General features: G+C 39.4%; 3 protein-coding genes across 5 annotated transcripts in view; 2 read left to right on the top strand and 1 right to left on the bottom strand.

The window, feature by feature from the left end:
* LOC140361946 (probable 2-ketogluconate reductase) overlaps nucleotides 1-9,839 on the top strand; it is a 111,935-nt gene extending 102,096 nt beyond the window's left edge. For both annotated transcript variants that reach the window (XM_072447861.1, XM_072447860.1), the window contains 4 exons: nucleotides 7,886-8,057; nucleotides 8,365-8,543; nucleotides 9,485-9,581; nucleotides 9,651-9,839. In XM_072447861.1, coding sequence (XP_072303962.1) covers nucleotides 7,886-8,057; nucleotides 8,365-8,543; nucleotides 9,485-9,581; nucleotides 9,651-9,810 — 608 coding nt within the window. In that variant the 3' untranslated portion in view covers nucleotides 9,811-9,839. The remainder of the gene's footprint in view (nucleotides 1-7,885; nucleotides 8,058-8,364; nucleotides 8,544-9,484; nucleotides 9,582-9,650) is intronic.
* Nucleotides 9,840-10,360: 521 nt separating this feature from the next.
* Nucleotides 10,361-15,233, top strand: psmg2 (proteasome (prosome, macropain) assembly chaperone 2). Its single transcript, XM_072447155.1, has 7 exons — nucleotides 10,361-10,559; nucleotides 11,061-11,232; nucleotides 11,681-11,739; nucleotides 11,831-11,949; nucleotides 14,233-14,412; nucleotides 14,733-14,853; nucleotides 15,023-15,233. Exons 1-7 carry the CDS (start codon nucleotides 10,503-10,505, stop codon nucleotides 15,101-15,103), a joined length of 789 nt encoding a protein of 262 aa, XP_072303256.1. The 5' UTR covers nucleotides 10,361-10,502; the 3' UTR covers nucleotides 15,104-15,233.
* Nucleotides 15,234-15,812: 579 nt separating this feature from the next.
* On the bottom strand, nucleotides 15,813-24,750 carry ptpn2b (protein tyrosine phosphatase non-receptor type 2b). Of its 2 annotated transcripts, XR_011927038.1 has the most exons (11): nucleotides 24,531-24,750; nucleotides 24,069-24,159; nucleotides 23,817-23,917; nucleotides 23,460-23,558; nucleotides 21,235-21,372; nucleotides 20,654-20,863; nucleotides 19,931-20,092; nucleotides 18,822-18,997; nucleotides 18,222-18,317; nucleotides 17,426-17,566; nucleotides 15,813-16,495 (listed from the first exon to the last, which is right to left on the bottom strand). XR_011927038.1 is itself a non-coding variant. In XM_072447842.1 (10 exons), the coding sequence occupies exons 1-10, from the start codon at nucleotides 24,585-24,587 to the stop codon at nucleotides 16,474-16,476; spliced, it is 1,152 nt and encodes a 383-aa protein (XP_072303943.1). In that variant the 5' UTR covers nucleotides 24,588-24,750; the 3' UTR covers nucleotides 15,813-16,473. The 2 variants fall into 2 exon arrangements, 1 of the variants encoding a protein (XP_072303943.1); XM_072447842.1 differs by lacking the exon at nucleotides 17,426-17,566.
* Nucleotides 24,751-26,583: the final 1,833 nt, after the last annotated feature.

Raw genomic sequence — 26,583 nt, 5'->3', positions numbered from 1 at the left:
CAACAACAACAACAACAACAGAAGAAGAGCTAGTCTCCGGTCTGGAGAGACGGGAGATGGCGGAGGAGAGTGGATCGCTGGTCGAAGACGTTCTGGACGGCGTGGAGGAGCAGCCTTTTCTGGCTGCACGTGCCCGGAAACGTAAAAAGTCCCTTAGCTCGTCCGAGGGTTCTGGGAATGAGCAGCAGGATGAGGCTGAAGCTATTGATATCCGGGGTGAGCGCAGAGACTGTAAGGTGATCATAAAGCTTGCACAGGATAGTGCATCCTTTAAGGAGTGGAATTCAGTGGCATTGTCAAAGAGCCTAACTGTAGCTGTGGGAGTGATCAAGAGTGCGAGTGTCCTTAGAGATGGCTCGCTGCTGGTCGTGTGCAAGGACGCGGCTCAGCAACGGAAGGCGATTGGAACTAAACGTCTGGGTGGAAAGGACATTCTTGTGTCTGATGCTGAAAGAAACACGGTCAGAGGAGTTATCGTAGGTGTCCCTACGGCGACGTCTGTGGATGAAGTTAAGGAGAATTTGACTGGAGCTACGGTGGTGGACGCTAGGCGGTTGAAGGTGACCCGGTCTGGGGTAAGATGTGACAGCTTGTCGGTAATGGTAACACTTGAAGGGAGGTGTGTCATGGAATTAGACATACACCCGATGCTATTCCTTAACACATTGAGAACACAATTCAACTTAGAATATTAAACGACACAGAAACATCAGACATTTGTGTGGCATGCATGGGAGAAAACGCGGGGACTGTGTCAGCCAGGCCGTTGTAAGGAGCCTGGCTGACCCTCCTGCGTCTCACCCCCGCGTCTCATGCTGGTTGGTTTTATTAGATATTCTGGAATAGGCGGGTCACATTTCTCATTGGTCAGCCTCACATCAAGGCACTTGGTATTTTTCCGTAGAGATCAAGCCTTGGGTAAACATTACCCAGACTCCTCTGGGTTATCACCCCCCCTAGGGTAAACATCCTTTGGCCCATCTTTACGACCCCTTCACAAACAAATGCTGTCACACACCCGTTCTTCTCTTAGACTAATGATGCAGATAAAATATCACTATTATGCAGATAAAATACATCACAGAAATATAATCATATATTCACATTTTATCACATTTCCCTCCTGTTTATCAAAGCATTAGTCTTCTGTCTCATACGCCAAACACATTACTCATTTCAGTTTTCAACATGTCCTTCATATTGTTGTTAAAATGACACTTTTACACTCAAAAAGTTATGCACATTTTTCAACATTGAACACACTCCTTTTCTCTCGGCCCACAACATTTCTACAGCATTACTGTCCTAAATTTTGAGTCAGATTGGTTAATCTCTGTAATTTGACAAACAGACCATTTATCTTGTCTATAATTTGTGCGGTGTGATGGGAAATATAGAAGTACAAGCGGAAAGCCCTTAAACCCACTGCTCTCTGGTCAGTCAGTTTGACTCGTCAGGGACCTCTCTGGACACCCCAATAGAATCAAATACGTCGTATCAGGTGCTACTGGGACCAGATTGTCCACTAACCTCTCGACCTTGACCCTGCGGTATGGTTCTGGGTGATGCTGGTCTTTGTTATGACCATGGCTGGCCACAAAAGGGATACATAGGCACAACATCCCACAAGTGTCCCCCACATCACCATAAGTCCTCTCTTGGTTCCTTAAGAGACCTCCCTCCGCTGCTCGCTTCGTTCACACCTATGACACATATGAACTGGTACATTTCCCATCTCAATTCATAATCTCATTAACATTACATGTAGTTATGTTGTAGCAGATAAAAAGATGTAAACAACTGTGGCTGTATAATATGCCATTGTGTTTCTTCAGCCTCTGTCATGTCAATTGTACATTATACATTATACATTTCATAACCTTCCTTCAAGTTGATCACTTATTTTCTTCCCTCTATATTCCATTAACCGGTATACACCGTTGTGTATGTTGATCGATTGTCCCGATTGTCCCGATTGTCCCGATTGTCCCGATTGTCTGGTGCATAATACAGGTGTTCAGCACCCATATTATTGTCATCACTTGTGATGATGATAACTGTTGATTCTTTTTCCACAGAGTATGGTACTCTGCGCACCGTAGCCTCTGTCTCTCGTTCATTGTAGCAGAGTATAGTACTTTGCGTACTGTAGAATCTCTGTCTGTTGTCTCTGCATACAAAAACGAAGAATACAAACGAAGTCCTGCGTCTGCGATGTTATGGATCTGGTGCTGTGTTGTCCAGACATTTCTCTCACTTTCCCATGAGAGCACCCATGTTCTCGTCCCTCCAATGGTCGGTGTGAGGACGACACGGTGTGGCTCCGTCCACTGGCTGTCCGACTTGGATTGTCTCTGTAAACACCACATCTCCAACACGTTCTGCTGTGGTGATAAACAAAGTCTTTTCGACAATTCAGTGCATTTCAAACAGTTTTCCTGTTTACAATTTTTTTTTTAGTAATTATTGATTTGGAATATTTGTTTACACGTACATATCCCTCCTTTTTGAGATATTGAATTCCCATTTCTCAAACTACTACATTTAAACAAAATTAAATAATCCAGATAGTTTACAACGTTCACTAATCCAAGATGTAATCAAGGAAGAGATGGAATTGCGTCTGTCTTCCACTCCGCAATGTCACCTCTTGACCTTTCACAGGTCAGTGGTCACATCCCTGGCTGAGCCCCCCTTCCACGGCGCTGGGCCCCCCCCCTGTGTGTCTGTAATCCGTCTATGTGTCTGTTATCCGACACTGCCCTAACCTATCTGTTTTACTACCATTTGTTTCAAACTCCCAATGTTTCAAACTCTAAATGTTTCAAACTCTAAAAGTTTCAAACTCTAAATGTTTGGTCTCCACGTGTGCGCGCGTATGTGTGTGTGTGTGTGTGTGTGCAATACAAATACATCAAACAATAATAATTGTCTCAATAATTCCCCCGTTGAGCTGGCCATAAGGGTCAGTTCACAACTTAGAATTCTTCACATAATTAATAATTTCACATCTCCTCTGTTTGTGTGGCCTGCATAAAGTCACACATCTAATGTAATATGTGCTAATCTTCTATATGTGCTTCAGGTGAGTTTCAAACTCAATCTCTCACACCTGCTCATGTGGTGCTTTACAAACATTGTGTATTAGTTTGTTCTAACAAGTCTATATGTGTATAAAAATCAAAATGATTCTAAACCTTCCCCTGGTTATAGTTTTCACTATCTTCAGGTAATCTGCGGGTCTCGTAATGTATTCTTCTGCATTACACTCCTCCCCCCGGGTCCGTCCTGACTCCGTCCTGAGTCCTGTCCAGATTCTTTGCCAGTCAATAGCCCCTGTTATCTCTGGCTATCTTTATGACCCATATCCTCCCATGTCCCCCCACTTCTGCATCAATTGCCTTAGTTAATGACACACAGTCATGTCTTTCCTGGGAGGGCATTTGACGTCACTATTTAACTTATTCCCTGCTTACGTCTACATGCAATACGAGGTTTCCTCATGATAATACAAATAAATAAGTTACTGATATAACTTTTACTATCACTTTACTTACTACTCATTCTACTCCTATGTCCAAAAACATCAGTCGTCACTCATTTACCCACATTATCACTTCCAGGCCTGTGCCTGTATTTGATCCTAAATTTAAAAACACTTCTGTCTTTTCGTCCTGTACTTTCATCTAGTCATGCATTATGGTTACATATTAAGTCCAAAAAGATAATTTTGTCATGTCCAAAAATAAAACAAAACAAAACATGGTTTTGTTTGGTGCACACAAAAAACACAATACCGTAAAAACACAACTTTTGTCTTCTATGTCGGGGACAGGAAGTGTCCTGTCTGTGATCACATTCCCCAAAATATTGGCCATCTATAAAAATCTGAATTCATCTTCATCTCTTATCAAGTTTAATAAAATCTTTATAATTGACTGTTGTCAATCAAACAAAACCCTAAATTTGTTGAAATACAGAGCTCTCAAATACTAAAATTTAAAACCAGCTGGGTTTAATTCCTAATTTCATCAGTTCAGAGCGTCCTCTGAACTGCTTTCTTCCCTTCCTCCTGCCTTGTTGACCCCCCTTATCTCCCCCTCTCTGCCACGTCATCTGAGCACGCTGGAAGTCTCCCTCCAAAATCCTCTTATGACTTTTCCTTTGTCTTTTTACAGTTTGGGGTGATAATTTTGGCATTATTTGGTCTCGGTCGTCTGAGAGAAATGCTACTTGCTTTACAGTCACGGTCAATGTCAAGCTTCTAGAGAAAATTCCATATTAGATTCCTCCGGACATAAACGTGGTGTTTAAGATTCACCCGTGACTGAAAATTTTAGATCTCTCAGAATAACGCCTTGTGACCCTTGTATGATTAATTGTGATTCACACTTGTTAGTTAATCACTATTAATCCTCATTCACACATTCACACTTCTCTCTTACTTACTTCGCTCGTGCACAGCGCTTACATTCACACATATTTCCTCAGTAATATTAAACTGGGTATTTCCTCAGTAATACCTAAACTGCGTATTTCCTCAGTAATATGAAACTGGGTATTTCCTCAGTAATACCTAAACTGCCTTGCTTATGTGAGAAACTTATCTCGTCCATAAGTCTACAATATTTTTCCAGTAAATATCAAACTAATGCATAAAAACGTTTTATGGCTAACTCTTTTTCACACACAAAATTTTTGTCTGACCTTCTTTGTCGCCTGTGTTCTCCTGCTGCTTCGAAACGACGCGCTCTCCTCGCGGAGACTGAGGTGCGATGGGCGGCCACGGGAAAAGTGGACTTCTTTCAGCTGTGCACAGACTTCACCGATTCACCCGTCAATCTCCGCGAAGGGCAGCTTGTCATCCGGCTCGAAGGACCAGAAAATGTCATGGAATTAGACATACACCCGATGCTATTCCTTAACACATTGAGAACACAATTCAACTTAGAATATTAAACGACACAGAAACATCAGACATTTGTGTGGCATGCATGGGAGAAAACGCGGGGACTGTGTCAGCCAGGCCGTTGTAAGGAGCCTGGCTGACCCTCCTGCGTCTCACCCCCGCGTCTCACACCCTTTTTTCCCATGCTGGTTGGTTTTATTAGATATTCTGGAATAGGCGGGTCACATTTCTCATTGGTCAGCCTCACATCAAGGCACTTGGTATTTTTCCGTAGAGATCAAGCCTTGGGTAAACATTACCCAGACTCCTCTGGGTTATCACCCCCCCTAGGGTAAACATCCTTTGGCCCATCTTTACGACCCCTTCACAAACAAATGCTGTCACACACCCGTTCTTCTCTTAGACTAATGATGCAGATAAAATATCACTATTATGCAGATAAAATACATCACAGAAATATAATCATATATTCACATTTTATCACAAGGTGCCTGCCTAGTAAGGTGTTCATTGGGTTCATGTGCCATGACGTTAGGCCATATGTTCCACCGCCCCTGCGTTGCTTTAAGTGCCAGCGCTTTGGGCATATTGCAGCGGTCTGTAGAGGGAGGCAAAGATGTGGTAAATGTGCAGGAGATCACGAGTATGGGAAGTGTGACGTGGGAGCAAAACTGAAGTGCTGTAACTGTGGGGAAGAACATAGCTCTGCCTACGGGAGATGCAGGTTTAGCAAAAGAGCTGCTGAGGTGCATAAAATAAAGGTCTCTCAAGGTATATCCTATGCAGATGCAGTCAAGACAGTTTCAAGTAACGAGTTTAGAGTAAATACAGAGAGAGGAGCCAGCGCTGCTCCCAGCCAGGGCGAAATGAGAAAGGCCAGCGTGGCTCCTAAGAAGTGTGAAGGTTTCAAGAGTGGAGGTCCCAAGTGTGCAGGTTCCAGAATTAATGAGAATACCCTGGTTGTGGATAGAGAGGATTTTGTACTCTTTATGGTGGATGTTGTAAACTGTGCTGCTCAGACTCAAAGCAGAACTGAAAGGATCAGGATCATTGCTTAAGCTGCAGGGAGATTCCTTGGAACAAAGGAGCTTGATTGGGCAGATATAGAAAACAGACTAAAGGCGCTAAATGGGAGTCGGAGTGATGGGGGTCTGCTTGTGGGGAGTCAGAGTGATCAGAGTGACGAGATGGGGGTGGGGGTGGTCTCCTGTCCTCACCCAGTCTCGTAGACGCACGGCTACCAAGCAGCGACATCAGTGGAAATATTAAAGCCTATAGAATGAAGCCTAAAGAATAAAGCTGTACGGTGGAAGCGCCGAACGTCAAAGAAGGAGAGGAAGATGAAGAAGAGTCTCCCTGGAATAAAGCCGGTTGGTCTCTGACAACTATTCTAGTCACAATATCATGACATATCATGACCTCATGGGCTTTGTAACGCCAAAGCAATGGGAGGAGTACTTTTACGGACTACGACAGAGTCTGAGGACTACGAAAAGTCTGAGGAATAAAGTCTGGCGGTAATGCAACAATTGGATGCCAACCGCCATAAAACAACAACAACAACAACAGCTTCAGCCTCATCCTGCTGCTCATTCCCAGAACCCTTGGACGAGCTAAGGGACTTTTTACATTTCCGGGCACGAGCAGCCAGAAAAGGCTGCTCCTCCGCGCCTTCCAGAACGCCTTCGACCACCGATCCACTCTCCTCCGCCATCTCCTGTCTCTCCAGACCGCCCAGACGCCAGACTTTATTCGTAGTCCTAGCAGTTCTTCTTCCAGTGTTGTTGTATGGCGGCTGGTGTCCAGGTGTGCTGTTGTTGTTGTTGTTGTTGTTGTTGTTGTTGTTGTTGTTGTTTTATGGCGGTTGGCTGAGACATCTCATGACCTCTTGGGCTTTGTCAAAGCACTGGAAGTCAAAGCACTGGAAGAAGAACTTTTAGGACTACGACAAAGTCTAAGGAATAAAGTCTGGCGGTAATGCAACACTCGGATGCCAACTGCCATAAAACAAAACAGTCTGAGGAATGAAGTCTGGCGGTAATGCAACAATTGGATGCCAACCGCCATAAAACAACAACAACAACAACAACAACAAAGCAACTTGTTTAAAGCAATATGACGACTCCTACGTTAGATTACAGACGCATGTGGAGGACTGAATATGATAACGCACATGCGGTGCGCAGTGCGTTATCAGTTCTTTGAGATGAATGTCAGGTTTCCCAATGTGATAAAAATATTTGACACGGTGGTTCAGGAGAGAGCGGTTGGTGAGTCGGCAAAATAATTGAAAAATAAAAGATTTTGACGTTTTTTCAACAAAATGCTGATATTGTTTTGTCAGTCGGCTAGTTTCATAGCGGGTCGGTCGGGTTACGGCAAACAGACATATTATTTAGCTCAGCCTAAATAAAAAAGATAAAGATAAAAATAAGATAATAATAAAATAATGATAATAGAATAAAATAAAATATGAATTCAGTATGAAGATATAACAGTTTTCGAACAGATTCCAGTTAAATGGTTTGATCTACGTCTATTTTTAAATAGTTCTTACCTCTACTTCATCGAGTTGCAACACTGTAATTTCCCCATTGTGGGACTAGTTAGGTTCTCTATCTTATTAAACTAGGTCAAAGCAGTTCATAGCCAGGACTAATAAGGCGATTCCAGAAGTAAATTGTTACTGTCTATAAACAGTCAAAGTTAAACAAAGCAAATGCGAATGTAACTACTGGACTTAAACTAGATTAGCTTAGAGTCCTTGTTTATGACTGTACTGGTAGTACTTTAGTTCTGGTTTAGTACCAGCTTTGATGTGGTCAATGTGGAAGTGTGAACTCGCCTTTGGGGATAAGCCGAATTAGGTCCAAACTCTGGTTACCCAGATGAAGATGGGATGTAACGATCTTTTAACATTGTTTTACATTAGGGTTTTTACTTGTCTAACATTTAGCATTTTTTCCTTAACCAAAGGTCAAGAAATTGCCAAGGCCCCTAATACCGCTATAATACCGCAAAGCCTGATGGGAGTTGAAGTCACAGGCTCCACTTTGGGAATAATTGGAATGGGAGAAGTTGGATACAAAATTGCCCAAAGAAGCAAAGGATTTGACATGAAGATTCTTTACCACAATCGAAGTAGAAGGTATAACTTGTAAATGGGCTTATAGCAACACCCAAAATATAGGACTTTAGTAGATAAAATGTATTCCTTACTCAGTTATGCAGTGGTTCATAAAAATGTCTACTATGTTGATAACTATTTAAAAAGTTGAATTGAATAATATATTATGGATTAAATTTAGAAATCACAATGAAATCATCAGGGGGCATAAAACTGAGTTCCAGTTTTGAACCACCTGTTGGTGTTTAGATAAAATACTGTAGATATGTTACATTGTGTAATATTCTCTTTATTCTTTTGACATTGCTTGCCAATGTGTATTTTTAAGGAGTCTTGAAGATGAGGCAGCAGTGGGGGCGACTTACTGTGAGAACATGGATGACCTGCTGAAGATGTCCGACTTTGTCATGTTGTCTTTGAGATTTACTCCTCAATCAATTGGCCTGATTGGACACAGAGAGCTGTCACTGATGAAGCCGACTGCGACTCTCATCAACATAAGTCGAGGTGGGGATTGGGGTTTAGAATATTGTTTTGATCCAACAATACTCCCACATATATATTTTGGCTTGAAAATGAGAAAATGTGTTGCTTATTTGTAGAGCACAAACATGGTACATGTAAGGGAGTGACCACTAGATGGTCCAAGAGGGTTACATACACAGTTCAAAGTTTAAATTCGAAGTGCTTTACAGAACTATAAAGATGCAATAAATAAAAACATAAAATAAGACGAATGCAAATATACTATTCTAATGAAAATCTTTTCAATCATATGCATAGTTGAACCCAGAGTTGAACATTGATCAGAGTAGAGTTTCACATCTGTGCCTGATTCACCCTCGCTGTGTGAAGCAGAGGTTTCGCAGGTCTTTCCTTCCTGCTGCTGTCAGACTTTACAACAAACACTGCTAGCCTTGAACACGTGCAATATTGACTTAACCATGTGAAATACTGACCTAATGTGCAATACCGTCATATTCATGTGCAATTACTGTTGTACTCACACGCAATAATGTCACATTCATGTGCATATAACTGATGCAAGTAGAGTGTTTATTTTACCTTTATTATTAGTATTATTTGGTCTTATGCTAGCTGTTTTTATTTTATTTTATCTTTATTTATTTTTCCCCTGAGAGGTTCTGTCTATAGGAGTTTTTGTTTATAAGAGTTTTTGTTTATAAGAGTTCTTCTATTAAGAGTGTTTTTTAAACTCCCTATAAGTTATCCGTCCTTTTCCTCTGTATCTACCTGCGTTGCAACAATGAAATTTCCCCATGTGTGGACAATAAAGGAATATCTTACCTTATCTTATCTTATGTTTTGACCTATTTTTTCTGAGAAATGCCATTTTAATGGTGTATTTTAGGTGTTTGGTGTCTCTGATTACACTAATTACTAATAAAAATATAGCTATTTCCTTAATATTAAATTATTTGTGTCAGGTCTTGTTGTGGATCAAGATGCCTTAGTCCAAGCACTCCAGTTGACTACAATTCAAGCGGCAGCGTTAGATGTGACTCACCCTGAGCCACTACCAAGGTTTGGTCAATTTACTATTGCTCAAAATGTTTGGACATGCATTTCATTGTATTTTTATACCTTGTCCAGGGATCACCCTTTGCTTAGCTTGCCCAACGCACTGATCACACCTCATATGGGAATAAGTTCGACCAGTACTGCCAAGAAGATTATACAGAAAATGGTGGACAATGCTATAGCTGCTGTTAAAGGCTTACCAATTCCTGATGAAGTGAAACCTCAACTGTGACATGTGCCACTTCGTTTATGTACATTACTAATAAATATATTAAAATATAATAATGTGTTCATTTTTCTGTTACAAAATTATGTCAAAAGATTACTTTTATTTGTCCCACAATGGGGAAATTCCAGCATCCAATAAAAACAACATAAATAACATAAATATAGACTTACAATAAGTGGCTTTGAACTTGGTTGCTGAACTCAATTTAAGAGGGAAATTTTATATCAAGTCAAACTGTACAGGCTGGGCGATATATGTAAAAGGAACATTATTACATTTATTAAGAATGCAGCTTCATGGGACTACACATAATCTTAAGGAAACTACAAATGTATATCCAATTAACGTCTGCAAAGATGCCCGGTCATAAAGTGGCACAGATATTTATTTCCTCATTGTTATATTATATTAATGACACGCATGCACCAATGTCAAATATTTGCTACATTCTCAACACGTATTTTCCTCTGAATTAAGATGAGAATCTGTGTAATAATAGATCCATGGTTACATATTTTTCGTCAGGCGCTTCTTAAACACCATAAACGTCACACTCGGGGGACTCAGGGCACTGAAGGACCACTGCGCTGAGCTGAAAATACAAAACACTAGGGAAAACGTGTTAAAACTCTTCTTTTATACATTGTAAATAATTTAATACTCGTTCCCTCTTTCCTCCCCCGCTAAACTGCACAATGTTTATCCCGTCACAAAAATCACCGCCAGATCTGAATGGATTTACCCTCGTCATGGTGAGTCATGTCTCATTTTGATTTCAGTTTTATAGTTTGCGACTTATAAAATACTCTCCCCTCGTTGTACAGCATATCGTCTACTACATAACAATCGTATTCATAGTTTGCGTAAAATAGCTTGTCTTATCAATCGTTAATTTTATTATTATTATTATTTTTGATTTTAGAATACCGGTAGTTTTTTAGGCAATGACACAACATGTACAGGTTTTCTGTGGGCCTACAACTAGATCAAGGACATTGTTGTGATAATGTGTTACATGAAAATAATTGTGCCAAGAAAAGTGTACTTGAGTGAATTATAAAGATCATTCCTTGTTAGGGATTAATGTTCATCCTGCTCTGAAAGTAACTTCTACTACTATTATGTATATATCTATTATTTGTTGTTATTATTATTATTATTATTAGTGTATGTTTAGTATAATTCTGCACAATTTTAAACTATGGGTCATTTGAGTTAAAATTAAAAGCTTCTCTGTCTGTCCCTCCTTGCAGCCCGTGGTCGCCGTGGGTAACGTGGGACAGTTAGCGGTGGACCTCATCATCTCTACTTTTGGCATGTGCAGAGTGGGCCACATCCACACAGACTGCCTCATCCCAATGGCAGGAAACAACCCGTACAGCACCCGAAAGGAGGACGCAGACGGAGTGCACACAGCCGCCGAAGGTACCAGAGCGGAACGGCTTGTTTTAGTATTTGGACAAAAGTTGCATTCATATAGGGACCAATTCTGTTTGATTTACCCTATTATTTAGTTTTGCTCTATGTCTTGAGTCCTTCAATTGATTAATCTGTTGATGGCGTCTTAATAGCCCCAAATATTATTACCGGTAGTCAACTAATTAATTTAGATCATATGAGTTTCTACTCAACAACAGCAAAAAGGAGACATGGAGTGAGTTAACAGAAAATTGGGAGAGAACTATGAATTTAATTTCACCTTTTTACATACTTTAAAAATGCAGTTTCTTAGTACTTTTCTGTAATAAATAGTTATTTTACATTAACTCCTGTAGTTTAGCTAAATACATAGAGGTACTTAATAATTTTAGTTGACTACAGCCCTATGTCCCACTATATTCACTACTTAATATAATACATATCTCTTCTACAGTTTACATGTCCAGAGAAAAGAAGCTGGCAGTTCTTCAAATCCGGTCCCCCGTCATTCAGGTAAGTGCTGCAAAATCCTTGTCCATACTATACTAGCCTGTCATGGAATTATTATTATTACTTTTTTTGTGTGTTGAACTCTTAATTGCAGAAAAGGAGCAAAAAGTTTCGTCAGGTGCTTATTTCTTGGATCAAAGCCAGTGGTTTCTCCAGGACAATAGTGCTGACTAGTAGTCACGCGTATCAGAGGGATGACCGGCAGCTGCAAGGGTAAATAATTATATTTTTTTTGTGTAATTATTTTTGTAATTACACAAACACACACACACACACACACACCTAAAAATGTCTCATCCACTGCTCCATCTCGGCTAAATAATAATATTGCAATATACAGGTTTGTACTATACTTATAGAAATATGTCGGTGTAATCCCTCATTCGTCCAGGCGTGTTCCATAGTAGAAAAAGCTTCAGTTGTAGTCATCTGGACTCAACTGAAGCTCAACTCAAACTGAGTCCAGATGACTACAACTGAAGCTTTTTCTACTATATACTTATAGACTTTATAACAAACACTGTTAGTCCTGAACACTCACAATACTGACCTAACCTAATACTGATGTGCAATTCCGTCATATGTGCAATTACTGTTGGAATTCATGTGCAATTACTGTTGGAATTCATGTGCTATTACTGTGAAATTCATGTGCAATCCAATACAAAAATAAATTGATTTGATTTGATTTGATGTGCCGTCATGACACATTCATGTGCAATTAAGATAAGATAAGATATTCCTTTATTGTCCCACATGGGGAAATTTCATTGGTGCAACGCAGGTAGATACAGAGGTAGATACAGAAGAACAGATCACTTATAGGAAGTCTGAAAAACACTTTCAGGAGAAGATCTCCTATAAATAAATAAAAACTCCCATAGACAAATAAATAAATAAATACCATTGCATGTGATCCCGACAGTAATTGCACATGAATATGTGTCACGACAGCACATAGATTGCACATGAATTCCAACAGCATTTGCACATATGACAGAATTGCACATCAGTATTAGGTTAGGTCAGTATTGCGACGGGATAACGTGACGATCTCCGGGTAAGACGACTGTTCTCCGCAGTTTCATGAGTTCCTCCTTTGTGTAAACGCGGTACGGCGCCGGCCGGGGGGCGGGGCCGGAGCCGGGGGGCGGGGCCGGAGCCGGGGGACTCAGAGCCAAGACACATCGCCACGACACGACGAAAACACTCAATCCAGCCGAATAAAGTCAAAACAAGTTAATTTAAAGCGATTCCAGTGCGTGTCCCGATCGTTCGTGAAGTTCCTCTTTCATATAAACGTGTATATAAACGTGTACCGACGACACGCCGTACTTTAGCGCGGCCGGAGGGCGCGGGGGGGGGCTGGTGCGCTCGCTCGGAGCTAGCTCACGTCACAACAACACAACGAACGCAACGAAAAACGCTCAAATCCAGCCGAAAAAAGTCAAAAACAGTTGAATTAAAAAACTATTCCAGCGCGTGTCCCTATCGTACAGTAAAATAGAAAAAATATACTAACTATATTTACAAAATATAGGAGATAAAGCACAATAAGTGTGAGAAAGAAGAGAGAGCGTTTACACCGGGCTGCCAGCTGTACCAGCGCCTTATGACGTAACCAATTACTGTCGTGATCACATGCAATGGTATTTATGTATTTATGTATTTGTCTATGGGAGTTTTTATTTATAGGAGATCTTCTATTGAAAGTGTTTTTCAGACTTCCTATAAGTGATCTGTTCTTCTGTATCTACCTCTGTATCTTCCTGCGTTGCACCAATGAAGTTTCCCCATGTGGGACAATAAAGGAATATCTTATCTTATCTTAGTACTCTTGGTCTAAAGAGTGCTGGGCGATATGACAAAAACATTATTTATGGGGTTTTCCTCAAATTGATCACAATATTTAAAATTAAAAAATAATTTTAAATATGAATTTCCTGAACACAAACAATACCAACTGTTAATGAATGTCATTTAACCTAAATATAATAATTTAAAAATTGAAGTTTTATATCCCACTCGTCAAATAGCGGGTTTGGGAATTAAACTGGAGTAATAGTAATCTAGAGAATTCTGGGGGGGAATTACATTTTAGTTTCAATCCTTTGACTTAGACTTAATTATATTTTTTTTCAAGGACCTTCTTTATAGTTGCAAAAAGTGGGGTGTTGTTTCTCTCTAAAATTGTTGACAAATCTTTTTGGAGAATTTGACATCCCTGTATAATAATTGAATACTATATCAAGTGCACGGCAGAACTATACCAGGGATACCAAGGTCGTATTAAACCTTGTCCAAACCAGTCCTACATAGTGTCCAAACCAGGGCATGCCCCAGCTAAAGAACTAAACCAAAAATAATAATGTAAGAAAAACGTAACAATATCAAGACGACAGAACAGCCCAGATTATTACGAGGGACACCACCTACTCTACCACCATTCAAGAACCACCACATTACAATATAATGTTTTACATGTTGTTTTTGTAGGTCTCCTCTGAGGTACTTGGTCACTCCGTCCATGTTGAAGTTGAGTGAGGAAGTGTTGAAGAAGCTGGAATGGCATGAGATGGAGAAAGTTCAGGCCTTTCCTGGTTTAACCGATGGAAGCTCAGAACCACGACTTTACATCCCAGGAGGCGGCATTACCAAAGACCTTTACACTGATAGGTAAAAAAGCTCAAACGAAGACTTGTCAAGTTTGTAGAAGGGCATTAGATAACAACAGAGTAATTTGGAAACATGAATGTCTACTTTTTGACAAATATATATATATACAGAATTGAAATGCGCTTGAACCATGACTGATGCCCAAACTAAACCAGAATGTGAACAGATTTAAAAGGTCTAAATCAGGATTATTATTAAGAACATAGTGGAGACTGCACCATGTTGAATTTGTTTAAACCTGGACACGACCAAACTCTCGCTGGTGTCATTGGTTTACAAAATATTTGAATGTGTTTTTTTATTCTCATGTGACCCTATAGTTGTGCTGAGAACCTGCCTCTGGCTGTGCTGCTGCTCTTTTGCTCAGAGGGAGACAACGTCCCAGACGCATTCACATTGATCAACCATCTCAACAGCTGGCTCCACCTGCTGGACAACACTGTGAGTTGCAACTTACATCCTTCAGAATTACATACTTTCATGGCCGCTGCACATAACTTCGGTGCATGTTATCAAATCCACCCACACAGGCGTTCACAAGCTTTGGCTACATATAGGGTATAACAGGGTATGTCAATTTAATATGCACATTTTATTGTGTTGATTTTAGGGTGAAGATGAAAACAAGTGGAAGATCCCACCTTCTTGGACTCTTATGTTTGGGGGCAGCATTCCACCCGCACTTTTCTAAAACAAGATTCAATTTAAGATGTGGCAAACTGTCAAATCCAACCCATAACGATTTGCAACAAAAGTGTATTTTTAGTTTCTCATTGTGTCCATGTCAGTTGAACTTTTTTATACAATAAAATGTCATTAAATCTGGTTGAAAATGCAGTCTGTCCAACAATGTACTGTCTGAACTTGCCCGGCCCATGTCTAACTGAAAGTGGCTGGCAAGGTTCCACTGTGTTTCTGGTAAGTCACGCCTCGATGTAATTTGATTCCTTCCTTGTGTCACTCGTTCTTTCAGGTATAAGTTTAAATCTATTCTAAAAATGTGTCCATGATGTGTGCGCTCTTACTGTCTCTTCAATTCTTTTTTCAAAGTTATTTTTAGTACCCATTTCAAGAAAACTGTTTACCACTACAAACCTTGGTGTAACTGACTTAAGTTTGAAAGGTGGGTTTGCAGCAAATCTGTTAAAACATTCACATTTCAGAATACAGTTAATGTGATACTTAAAGATGGAGAATTCTCAGTCAGATGCTCAAGCTTAAAAAACATCATGGCCACAAATGGCAACATCCTGAGGCACACTGAGCAGTTTAGCTCTTTAATGTTCTTTGTTCTAATAAGGGAATTTTACTTTGAACTTTTTTAGATGTTAGAAAAATAAATCATACCTAAAAATATATAATAAAAATTGTTACATGTTTTGTATTAAAAACAAAAGTAGTTTGTAAACTAGATAAGACCAGTTTTATTATTAGATTACATTCTAGGAAAGTGAAACTTAAGACAATTCTTGTAAAGGAAATGAGTAATCTGTATTAAAATCTGTAACATTGCTTTTTAAACAAGCAAAAATATCTTTTTAAACACATTAAAAAACTATGTACATCATTGTTGAAACATTACACATTGTTTACTTTTGCACATGAAAGGAGGCTTTAACGCCCCATTACTGTGAAAAACTTCAAGTAATTTTTCAAAAAATATAACTTAATATTTTCCGTCTGGAAAGAGATTATTTTTTTCCTTAAAAATACATATGAACATTACAAATTGGCAATGCATAGCCTATTTTTTTCTTAAGTTCATCAAAAGCATATTAAAACAGCAAATAATTAAAATAAAATAGAAATAAAGTACATAAATCCAGAAGCAGCAGGCTTTGGTTGGGTAAAGCGCTGGTGTTTTTCTCTGAAATGTGCTTTTGTGTTGGCTGTAAACAAAGCTAAATAATGAAAGATTGTGTCTGTTGGGCTTTGAACTGTCAAAATGCATAAGTCAAACAATGTGGTGAAAAGTATAAAAACAGTTGAAGTGAGGACAACTGGTTGTTAGAGCCGAGTTCCCTGAAGATGCTGCCAGAGCTGAAGCCGCACGTGGGGTTGTTAGCAGTCATTAGTTTTCACTCTGGAAGACAAAACAGGATAATATAGCATCTTATTAACAAGGTATTAAAGACAGTCAGGTCCCATTTAAATTAACAGGAGCATAAGCAGCCATTGTTTAATAAAGCATACAACTGCTTTTTGATGGAGCGTTACATAATTAGGCATTAAAGTATCACTACGAGCAGCAAGATCTTCTGCTCCGGCCATGCACACACTACAATTGTATGGACTCTGCCTTAGCTCAAAGGTTTAAGACCACACTCTTCTGTGCCATGACCGTGGCTTTGATTTATTACCATTTTAATAAGAAAGCTCAAGTAGGAATGGGACAAGAGCTTACAAAATAAAATTGTCAGACAACATTGTAATGTGCATTTTTGGGGGTAAAGGGGTTTAGTGCTGAGGAGTTACACTTCTTGAAGCTGTAGTTCCAGAAAGCTCTCCGATTCTGGTCTTGTCCCATCCCTACACTATAGTGAATCCACAGCTCAAGTCTTTCAAAACACACACACAAAGAAATGTCAAGAAAAGGAGCCAGTCCAGTACACTAAAGAACTCAAGCCATGTATTGTACTAGGGATTACATTTTAGGCCGTTTGATGGATAAAGGTATATAATTTTATTTGTGAATGAAGACTGCAGAATAAAATATTTTTTGCAGAGTTACTGAATGCAAAACATCCAAAAATGGTTCTACTAAAATTGGGTGATGTGTAAGTTTTGATTGTGACTAATGACAAAACCATAAAGACATAACTATAAAGCTCTTCTAGCAATATCCCTCAACATATATATTTTTAAACATTTCTTTCAATGTGCAGCCGAAACTTTTCAGTTGCTTTCTTACAATCAGCGTGACAAAATACGACTTTCACTTGCGTGAGCCAAGCCAGTGTCAAACCAAGAAAACACAGCACAAACGGCACACACACAAGACTCGTACACGTACACGAGGCGGCGCGCTCTAAAGCTGAAATAATCCCCGGCTAAATCTTCGACAGTGTAGTAGTCGTCACAGGAGGGGGGATAAAAACCACTGCCCCTCGCTGGACAGGCAAGCTCATGTCATGTGCAGCAAATGCAGCCCAAACTGTTTGAGGAGAACCATAGGAAGTGTGTCAGAGGTGAAGGTCGGCTCATTTTTACAGGAAGGAATCACAACAACAAATCTGAGAAATTATAAAGCGAGCTGGTGGTTTAGTCGAGTCATCAAAACGGTGCTACGTCGATTCTGGGACAAAAATTACAAACTTAGGGTTAAAGGTTGAATGGACGATTTTTTTGGCCCAAATCTGAGTCTCATTTCCTCGTGGCGTGGACTGCCGATTAGTCCTGCCGCGTATCAATCATAAAACGCACCTCCCGCTCACCTGCAGCCGCTACCGCTACCGCTCGTCCCACGTTTTCGCGTGTCTAAGCGCATTGATCCATCATAATATAGTTCCCTCAGTGTACGGGACGTGTGTGTTGTATCAGTCCGCATGGGGGAGTGCGCACTTCCGCCTGCGTTCTCAAATCGCCGAAAAATCGTCCATTGCGCCTTTAACAAGTTCAACAGCTAAAATGAAATTTTTTAAGACTTTTTTTTTTTTTTAAAGAATCAGTAAACCAACGTAACAATTTAAAGACAAATCTGTTCAATACGCTTCATTTAAATCTTTCTGTAACTAACTAAGGCATGTCAACTCAAGACAACAAGGGCTCAAAATAAAACAAGGGAAAGGTTGGTCCGAAGATGTAATCACCTTTTTCTCTTCCTCTCGGCGTCGTTTGTTCTGGACTTGCTTTGGGGCGTCTTCACTGCGTCCGATTTAGAGATACTGTCCTCTCTGCGTCGTTTGCTGGGAATAAAAGAGAAAAGACAACATTTACACTGATTGTTATGGCTAGATTAAGATCTCATGCTCTAGTCACTCCCTTCTGTGTGAAATGCAGGACGATGTGTCAAATGGAAAAACAACAAGCAATACCTGGGATACACATGTGTTTGGGAGAATTGAATTACAAAGAACTAACGAGTGTCAAGATCTAGACTGGCACGTACATGAAAATAACGTTTATAGAAATTAAATTCAATATTGTTAACGTTATTTCTCTAAATGTGGTACTCTAGTTTAGGCTAGTTTAGAAATGGTTTAGTTGTTTAACTAGTTAAAATTAGTTGGTCTACAATGATGACATTACGATTATATCCATTTTAGTCCTAGTTAAAGTTGACTAGATTTGGATTAGTACATTAAAAGTGGTACAAAAAGTTAAAAGTGACCCCTTATCCTATTTGAAATCAACAGGACTATCACATTTTAAATTGAAACACAACACAGTATAAAGAACCAGACACTGACTTTGTCGTGCTGCCATCCGTTTCCGTCTCCTTGTGCGGCGATGGCGAGGCGGTCTTCCCGTCCTGTCTGTAGTCGGAGCCTCCGTTGAGCCTCTCTGTGGGACACCGCGCCTGAGCTGACGAGGAGGAGTCGGTCTTTGGCTCCTGGTCCTCTCTGGACTGCTCTCGCCACCGGATCTGGAGAAAAGAATTAGCACAAATTAGCACAACAGCTCAAATTATCAAAGGTGCTGCTTCTGGTCCAGTCGATTGAATAGTAAACCATCATGGTGCATTCGCGCTGTAGAGTTTAAAGTTATAATTTCAGGAAGTTGATAAGAGCATAAACAAGTGGGGGATTTCCACAATTGTCCCTAACAGTGTAATTACTTGCTAGGGATTGGCTCTACAAACTTGTTATACTAATCTTATGACGTGTCGTTCTTTAAACTGGAGTTTAAAAAATGTTTGTGAAAAAATGATCTCACTATAGTCGTTTTGTGCTAACAAAGAAGACATTGATTTTTGTGCCAGGTTAGGTTGCGTAATCGCAGAAATATTAACCACAATCCACTCCAGTTGTGACAGTTAAACGGCAAATTTCCCTATCTACCTTCCTCTTCCTTGAACTATAGGATTTCTAAAATGTTATAAGGTGAACCCAACCCATTTCCACAAAAGAAAGATGTAGATACTGGACAGAGTAATGTGAACCAAAAAAGAAAAAATCCAAGGAATATCATCTAATTTGGTTGTGCGGGAAATTCCAAACATTTAATATTTTGACACATTTCTTTACTTGTGTGACAAAAAATAAATACAAGTTCTCCACTGGACTGACAAAATGCTTTAAACAATATTCATGTTAAATCCGATCATTGCAACTCTAAAGCTCCCATGACATAACTAATGAAATAATCGTTTATGTTTGCGTTGAGGCCTGTGTGCGTCATCACATCTCCGGTCATATGACATAAAGAGTACAAAGGCTGTATTTGTGTTTACTGAAGGCCATCACTTCTGTCTTTACATGATGAGTCACCGCACCAAGAACCGGCTCCGACAAACTGAGGCCAATTTCCTTCTCACCAAACATGTACGGTTAATAGAGGGCAAACGCAGCCTTCGTACCGGCACAGAGGAGTCGCCCATGATGAACTTGGCTCCTTCCAAAATGGCCATATACGAGAAACGCAGCTGGTCTGGAGTCTGTATCAGGCCCATGCGATACTTTCTCATGTCCAAAAGGATGCTTCTAATGTCCACGGACAAAGGGTCTTTCCTCTTATCCATCTGAACACAAAACAAAACGGCAAAAAAGTCAGTTAGATAATGTTCAGCTCAATTTAAACCAAAAGATATGATAGTTTCAAACCAAGCTACCACAGGAAGCTTAAAGTGCATCCAACAAGTTAGACGACACATTTCACTGAAACGTAGTGAATATAAATTATATTTTACTAAAGATTTTGCCAATTTCCCCCAAGTTTGCAGCAAATGTGACATAGAATGTTAGTTATGATTTGACAAATAACAATACCCGTCAACACCTTTATTTTGTTTAAACTGTCGGGAAAATGTCGGTTCAGTGTAAATTGTGTAAACGTATTGATGACAAAGACGGATGAATTCCGTTTTAAACTTCCTCTAAATTTCAACTTTTATTTTTCATTTTTTTCCTTAACAAACTGCAACTTGACTGATGTAAAACTATGATAAATCATATCCCTACAAACTGAGCACTTTAAATATCAATACTGTAAGTAATGACTACTTATATTTGCATTCACTATAACTTTTTATTTGGTGAAATAAACAAGTCAATGACATTTTAACTTCATGTGAGGTGCTCACCAGGACGAGACAGGTGTCCACTAAGGAGAAAGTCCCTGAGCGGCCGATCCCAGCACTACAGTGCACCACCGCTGGGCCGTGGTCCACGCCCAGCGCCCCTGACTCCCGAACCTTGAAGAGGAAGTTAAGGAACGACGCGGGCGAATCTGGGACACCAAAGTCCGGCCACGTGGTGTAATGAAAATGGTAGATCTCTCGCTTCTCTCCAGTCTGAAAAAAACACATCAGACATAAGCAAAGTATTTTGGTTGTCCAGATGACTACAGTTGAAACATTTTGTACCTTGGACCACACCTGGACAAACACGGGATTACAAAGGCTCATATCTACACCAAACCAGTATTCAAATCACTACACATTATTTGTCTTAAAAGGAGAAACACTGGTTTAAACTTAGAGAGAACTGAGCCATATTTTAATCTTTGTTTTGAGTTAATGCCTAAAATCCACATTGTGACTTGTTCCAAACAAAACAAAACAAAACAAAACCACACGCACACACGGAAACAATACTTAAACTGACATTTTTTAGAAGAATAAAGGTTAAATGCTAGGAATTGCAGTGAGCACAGAAGCCTTACCTCAACATTTTGAAGCTCCAAAACTCTAGTTGTGTAATACGATTTGGGCTCTTCTGACAACAGTGTCACCAAGAACTGAGTATCCCTGAATGTCATCTCCCTCTCTTCAGCTGAAGGCCAGTACTGCGCACACTTTTCCTGTTAAACACCAGGAACACATGAATATTAACCGTTAGGATCAAATGATTTATTGACATTTATTTAAAGAGCGGGTTTATTAGTTAACTCTTCTGTTAAATGCAAAGTATAAAACATATAGCCACATTATATATACAATATATAATATTGTAATCTTGACAGGTTTATAGTCTTTTGAGTTCAGTTTTGTTTGGATCGAGAGATGGAGATACTTCAAAGTTTTGATAATTTTTGAAACCCTCTTTATGTCAACTAATCGGTCGATAGGGCATGTTTTAGTCAAAGAATTTATTTAGTCAATTACAGCCCATATATATAACAATTAAATTATCTATGTCCCTCTAAATAAGGTGTAAATGTTTTTATGTTTCCCTAGTGTATATTTTGTTCACAAACAACGGCAAAGACGATTTTGATTCAGATTCTGATAAAGCCCTTTCAAATGTATTCAAACAATCACTGGATGGAGCTAAAACTACTGGCTGATTTCTAACCTGGCTCAAACCAGATGAATTCTTGCGATATTTGTTCCACAAACTCTTGAGAAGAATATTGTGTAGAAGTAATTTCAGACTGATACACATATCAATCTGGCAGAACCTGGTTAGCCCATTTCTGGAATATGATCCAATAATTAACTCCACAGACTCAGAGTGACTGAGAAAATGATCTCATGAAACAGTGCAGCTGGTGGTTTTCAATACAACAATGCCACTAAAGTCTCCGGCAAAGGTGTTTTAGATCGCCAAATTTCTGAGAAACCGGGGAGGGAAAAGTCAGGAGATGGTGTCCAGCTGCTCTACGGAGAAAGAGGGATTACAGCTGGTGAGTGCAAGACGGGGTAAAGTTAATCCCCCAAATCACAGGAAAACAGTTCAGCAACATCTCAGTTTGAGTCTTTTATGTGAACACACTGTCAAAACACCACATCTACATCTCAAACACATAGGCAGCTACACGATAAGGGTCAACGCTATATTCAGCATAGATTTTCACTGGACCAGCAGCTAAAATAATAATAATCATCATAAGGTTTTAAATTGTACAATAACCACTTGATGCTGTATCCTGACCTATACTATAGCATTAACATGTAAATTATATATTACAAAGACACAGAGAATAGCCATAATGGATCTCGCAACAGACCTTTTAAAAATGTGTAAACAAAAACTTTCTGGATTAATCACAGAATATTACAATGTATGAAAAATTAACATTATTTGTTTATGACACTAAGCATTTTTTATTAAGGCAAAGTCCTGATGTTTAGGTTTTATCTTGCGACAGTTTTTCATTTTATCTACAGATCAGTATTACATAATTTACCACAAATTATACTTTTTAAGAATTGTAAAAAAAAAAATATATATATATATATATATATTTAAAAAGTATAGAATTATTATTATTATTGTTGTCCATCTTTTGTGACAAACAGTACAGTATCTCACATTTCTGCCCTGGTAATTCAAAATTGCTGCTTGCTTTTGTTACAAAATCTTAAAATCATTAGTGTTTGGATGTTTGGATAGATGTAGAATAATCACCTCCATTCCAGATATTTCAACATTCTGATGACAGAGCATTGTTGGCAGTGTGTGTTTTTGCAGTTTTCCCCTGTAGTTTGATTGACTCATGTTAATGGGAAGATTAAGTCAGTTTTCCTAAGCAGGGGGATGTGGAGCGCTGGGGCAGTGCTGTGGGTGCACTTGGAATGATTTCCGTTTGAGCAAGGTGAAATTGAACAGCATTTTAATATAAAATGTACTTTGAAGGACAAGTTATGAATGTTTTTGTCAAATGATTTGGACATCACTAAAACTAGAAAATGCAATAGCAATAATAATAATATACTAGTAATCAGAATCAGAACGTTATGAATGACCATTACACAAATTGGGTTGTACTACAAAGAACAGGAATCAGTTGCTTAAGTAACTGAAAGCAGCTGCACCACAATGGTAACCATCTTCATTGTTTACTACTGACATACAAAGGTCCCACACCAGTATGGGTTTAAGTAGATAACTTAATACTCAGACTTCTGTACATGTGACTGCATTGTTGTGTGTCTGTATTCTTACCGAGCCTTTCTCTATGACTCTGTTGAGCATTATGACTGCTTTGGTTTTCTGCTCCCAGATCATCAACCAGAAGTGACCACAGGTATTTCTTAGAGGCCCCTGAAGACATGAACAAAAATGTGCCGTCATTCCCACAAAAAAAGTCCAAGTTAGGCGATAGGAGAAAAAAATCAAATATAAGCGAAAGTGAAACAGCAAAGTTATGAAAAAAATCAAATATAAGCGAAAGTGAAACAGCAAAGTTTGTGAACATCACAGGTTTTGCTATAATGTGTTTTATAATGATTAGACATGTTGACATAATGAAGTCAAATTAAATTAGTGTTACGTATTCCTTCAAAGAACCCTTTGTCTCACCTGCGTCAGAATATAACTTCTTTGAGCTTCATCCATCACTACCAGACTTGCGTTGATGTAGTCATTTTCTGTGCTCTCAAGCTTCACTCGACTGTGGTCAACTATGAATGAGTAACAGCATGAGAAATGTGAGGGTATTGCTTTTTAAGAGGAAGGGAATGCATCAGATTTAGCCCTGGGACAGTAGGTGCCCAAAGACACGGTAAAGGGGACAATCAATACAAAAACACAAAACACTGCATTTCTACTTACATGGGCTGACATCTCTATATCTGTTGCGATTGCGATTCTCTGGATACTTTGCAACTTTGTAGGGGCACTCGTCAGACTGGTTTCTAATCTCCTATAAACCAAGAGAAACAGCAATTGAAAATGAGATTTATCACTACATAGTACAATATATTTCATTGTCTTGGACTCGTGCAGCAGTGTCTAAGTTACAGATACAAGTAACAAGATACGCATCACAACAAGCCACACTCACAATAAACAACATTAAGACTCATACTTAGATGGACGTGGAAATCGTATTTTAAAAAGTAACATCGTTAGAAATGATAAACACCGTGACAGTGATTGTTCGGGTTTGATATTTGGTGATACGAGGAAACAAACGCACAACAAGTGTCGGGCGCTCAAATGTGCGCTTTCTAAAATAAATACGCGCTTTAGTAGCCGATCGCTAGCATTGTGCTAACTATGCTAAAGACTTACTAGATACAGTTTCTGCCACCGGCCGTCGGAATCTATGTCTTCAAACTCCTGGTCCATTTCCGCGGTGGTAATGTTTGTCAAACTGGATGAGAGCAGCGAGCTGTTATCTACCTCATCACTTTAATAAACCAAAATAAGGCTTTGGTCACAGGAGTGTTAGCACTCGTCACGCTAGCGATGTTTGTCCGTTATCCGTGGAGTTGATCCAAAGTGAAAGCTTCTGCGCATGCTTCAATCTAAGCGCTATGATTGGCTGTCAGCCTTGTGATTTAAGTGAATGAATATTTATTTTTACGAATATTGACAGTCATAGTAGAAAAAGCTTCAGTTGTAGTCATCTGGACTCAGTTTGAAAAAATAGACGTTTCGACTCTCATCCAAGAGTCATTGTCAATAACAGAATTTAGGTCGAGAACTCCGATATTAATACTGTTCTGTGGTAAGACCCGCCCATTGGGAGGAGCCCCAATGCCCCTATTTTTTCAAACTGAGTCCAGATGACTACAACTGAAGCTTTTTCTACTATGGAACACGCCTGGACGAATGAGGGATTACACCGAAATATTGACAGTCGTTATCTTTACTGCCTCCCTTTGGTCTACTATGTCTACAGCACAAGCTTCTTACTCAGGTGTAAACGTGTTTCTCACCTGATATCACTCACCCCTACTTTTCCTCTTGAAGGTTGAAAGAAGCAGGCCAGTAGGGTGACTATCAAGGTTATTTTGTGTTTTTTATTTAAAAAAAAAAGTTTTACATCGAATCTAGAAAAAACATTCATTGTATATAAATACGATTACATTTTTCAAAAAAAATATGTAAAAAAAATTCGATGTAAAAAAATAATAAAAAAAATCGTAATAAAAACACAAAATAACCTTAATAGGTGACCACCTGGACGTCTTGCAGTCTTGTAGGTTCTTGTGCCTCATCCCACTATATATACAATATAATAATATATATATATATATATAATATAAAAGGCGGACCAACACATGATCTCTCTGGGTGGAGTCTGCATGTCATCCCCGTGTTACCGTGGGTTCTCTCCGGGTTCTCCGGCTTCCTCCCACCGTCCAAAGACATGCATGTGTTAGGCAAAATTGGTGACTCTAAATTGGCCATAGCGAATGAATGTGAGCGTGAATGGCTGTCTGTAATTTCTATGTCTCTGTGTTGGCCCTGCGACGAGTTGGCCACTGTCCAGGGTGTACCCCGCCTAAGGCCCGAAGTCACTGCAGTCACCCGTGACTCCAAGTAGAGGATGGATACAATACAATACAATATATACACACACACACACACACACACACACACAGTTGGGGGCCAGTGCCACCCAAACTGAAGGAATGGGTTGAGCAGCTCCCAGGAAAAACATTAGACATCAAGATAAGATATGCCATTTGTCCACACATGGGGAAATGTCGGTGTTACAACGCAGTAGATACAGAGGAAAAGAACAGATAAATTATAGAAAGTTTCAAAAAACACTCTTGATAGAAGAACTCTTATAAAACAAAAACTCTTATAAACAAAACTCCTATAGACATAACCTCTCATATCTTAATAGGGAATGGAGGGGAAAAATAAAGATAAAATAAAAAATAGCTAGCATAAGACAAAATAATACTTCTAATAATGGTAAAGTAAACACTCTTATTTATATCAGTTACATGCACATGAATATGGCATTATTGCGTGTGAGTGTGACAGTAATTGCACATTAATATGACGGTATTGCACATGGTTAAGTCAGTTTTGCACATGTTCAGGGCTAGCAGTGTTTGTTGTAAAGTCTGACAGCAGCAAGAAGGAAAGACCTGCGAAACCTTTCCTTCACACAGCTAGAGTGAATCAGTCTGTCACTGAAGCTGCTCTCCAGAGCGGACAGAGTGTCCTGCAGAGGTCCAGCATAGATGTGAGTTTAGCCAGGACCCTTCTGTCCCTCACCTCGTGCACCGAAGCCAGAGCGCAGCCCAGGACGGAGCTGGACTTCTTGATGACTTTGTCCAGCTTCTTCCTCTCCCTCTCTGTGATGCTGCTGCTCCAGCAG

Source organism: Eucyclogobius newberryi, unplaced genomic scaffold, assembly GCF_026437365.1.
Source record: "Eucyclogobius newberryi isolate DKJ021-1_F unplaced genomic scaffold, fEucNew1.0.hap1 SCAF_16, whole genome shotgun sequence".
NCBI lineage: Eukaryota > Metazoa > Chordata > Actinopteri > Gobiiformes > Gobiidae > Eucyclogobius > Eucyclogobius newberryi.
The sequence above is the reverse complement of the archived record's forward strand: the minus strand, read 5'-3'. Positions and strand labels throughout refer to the sequence as shown.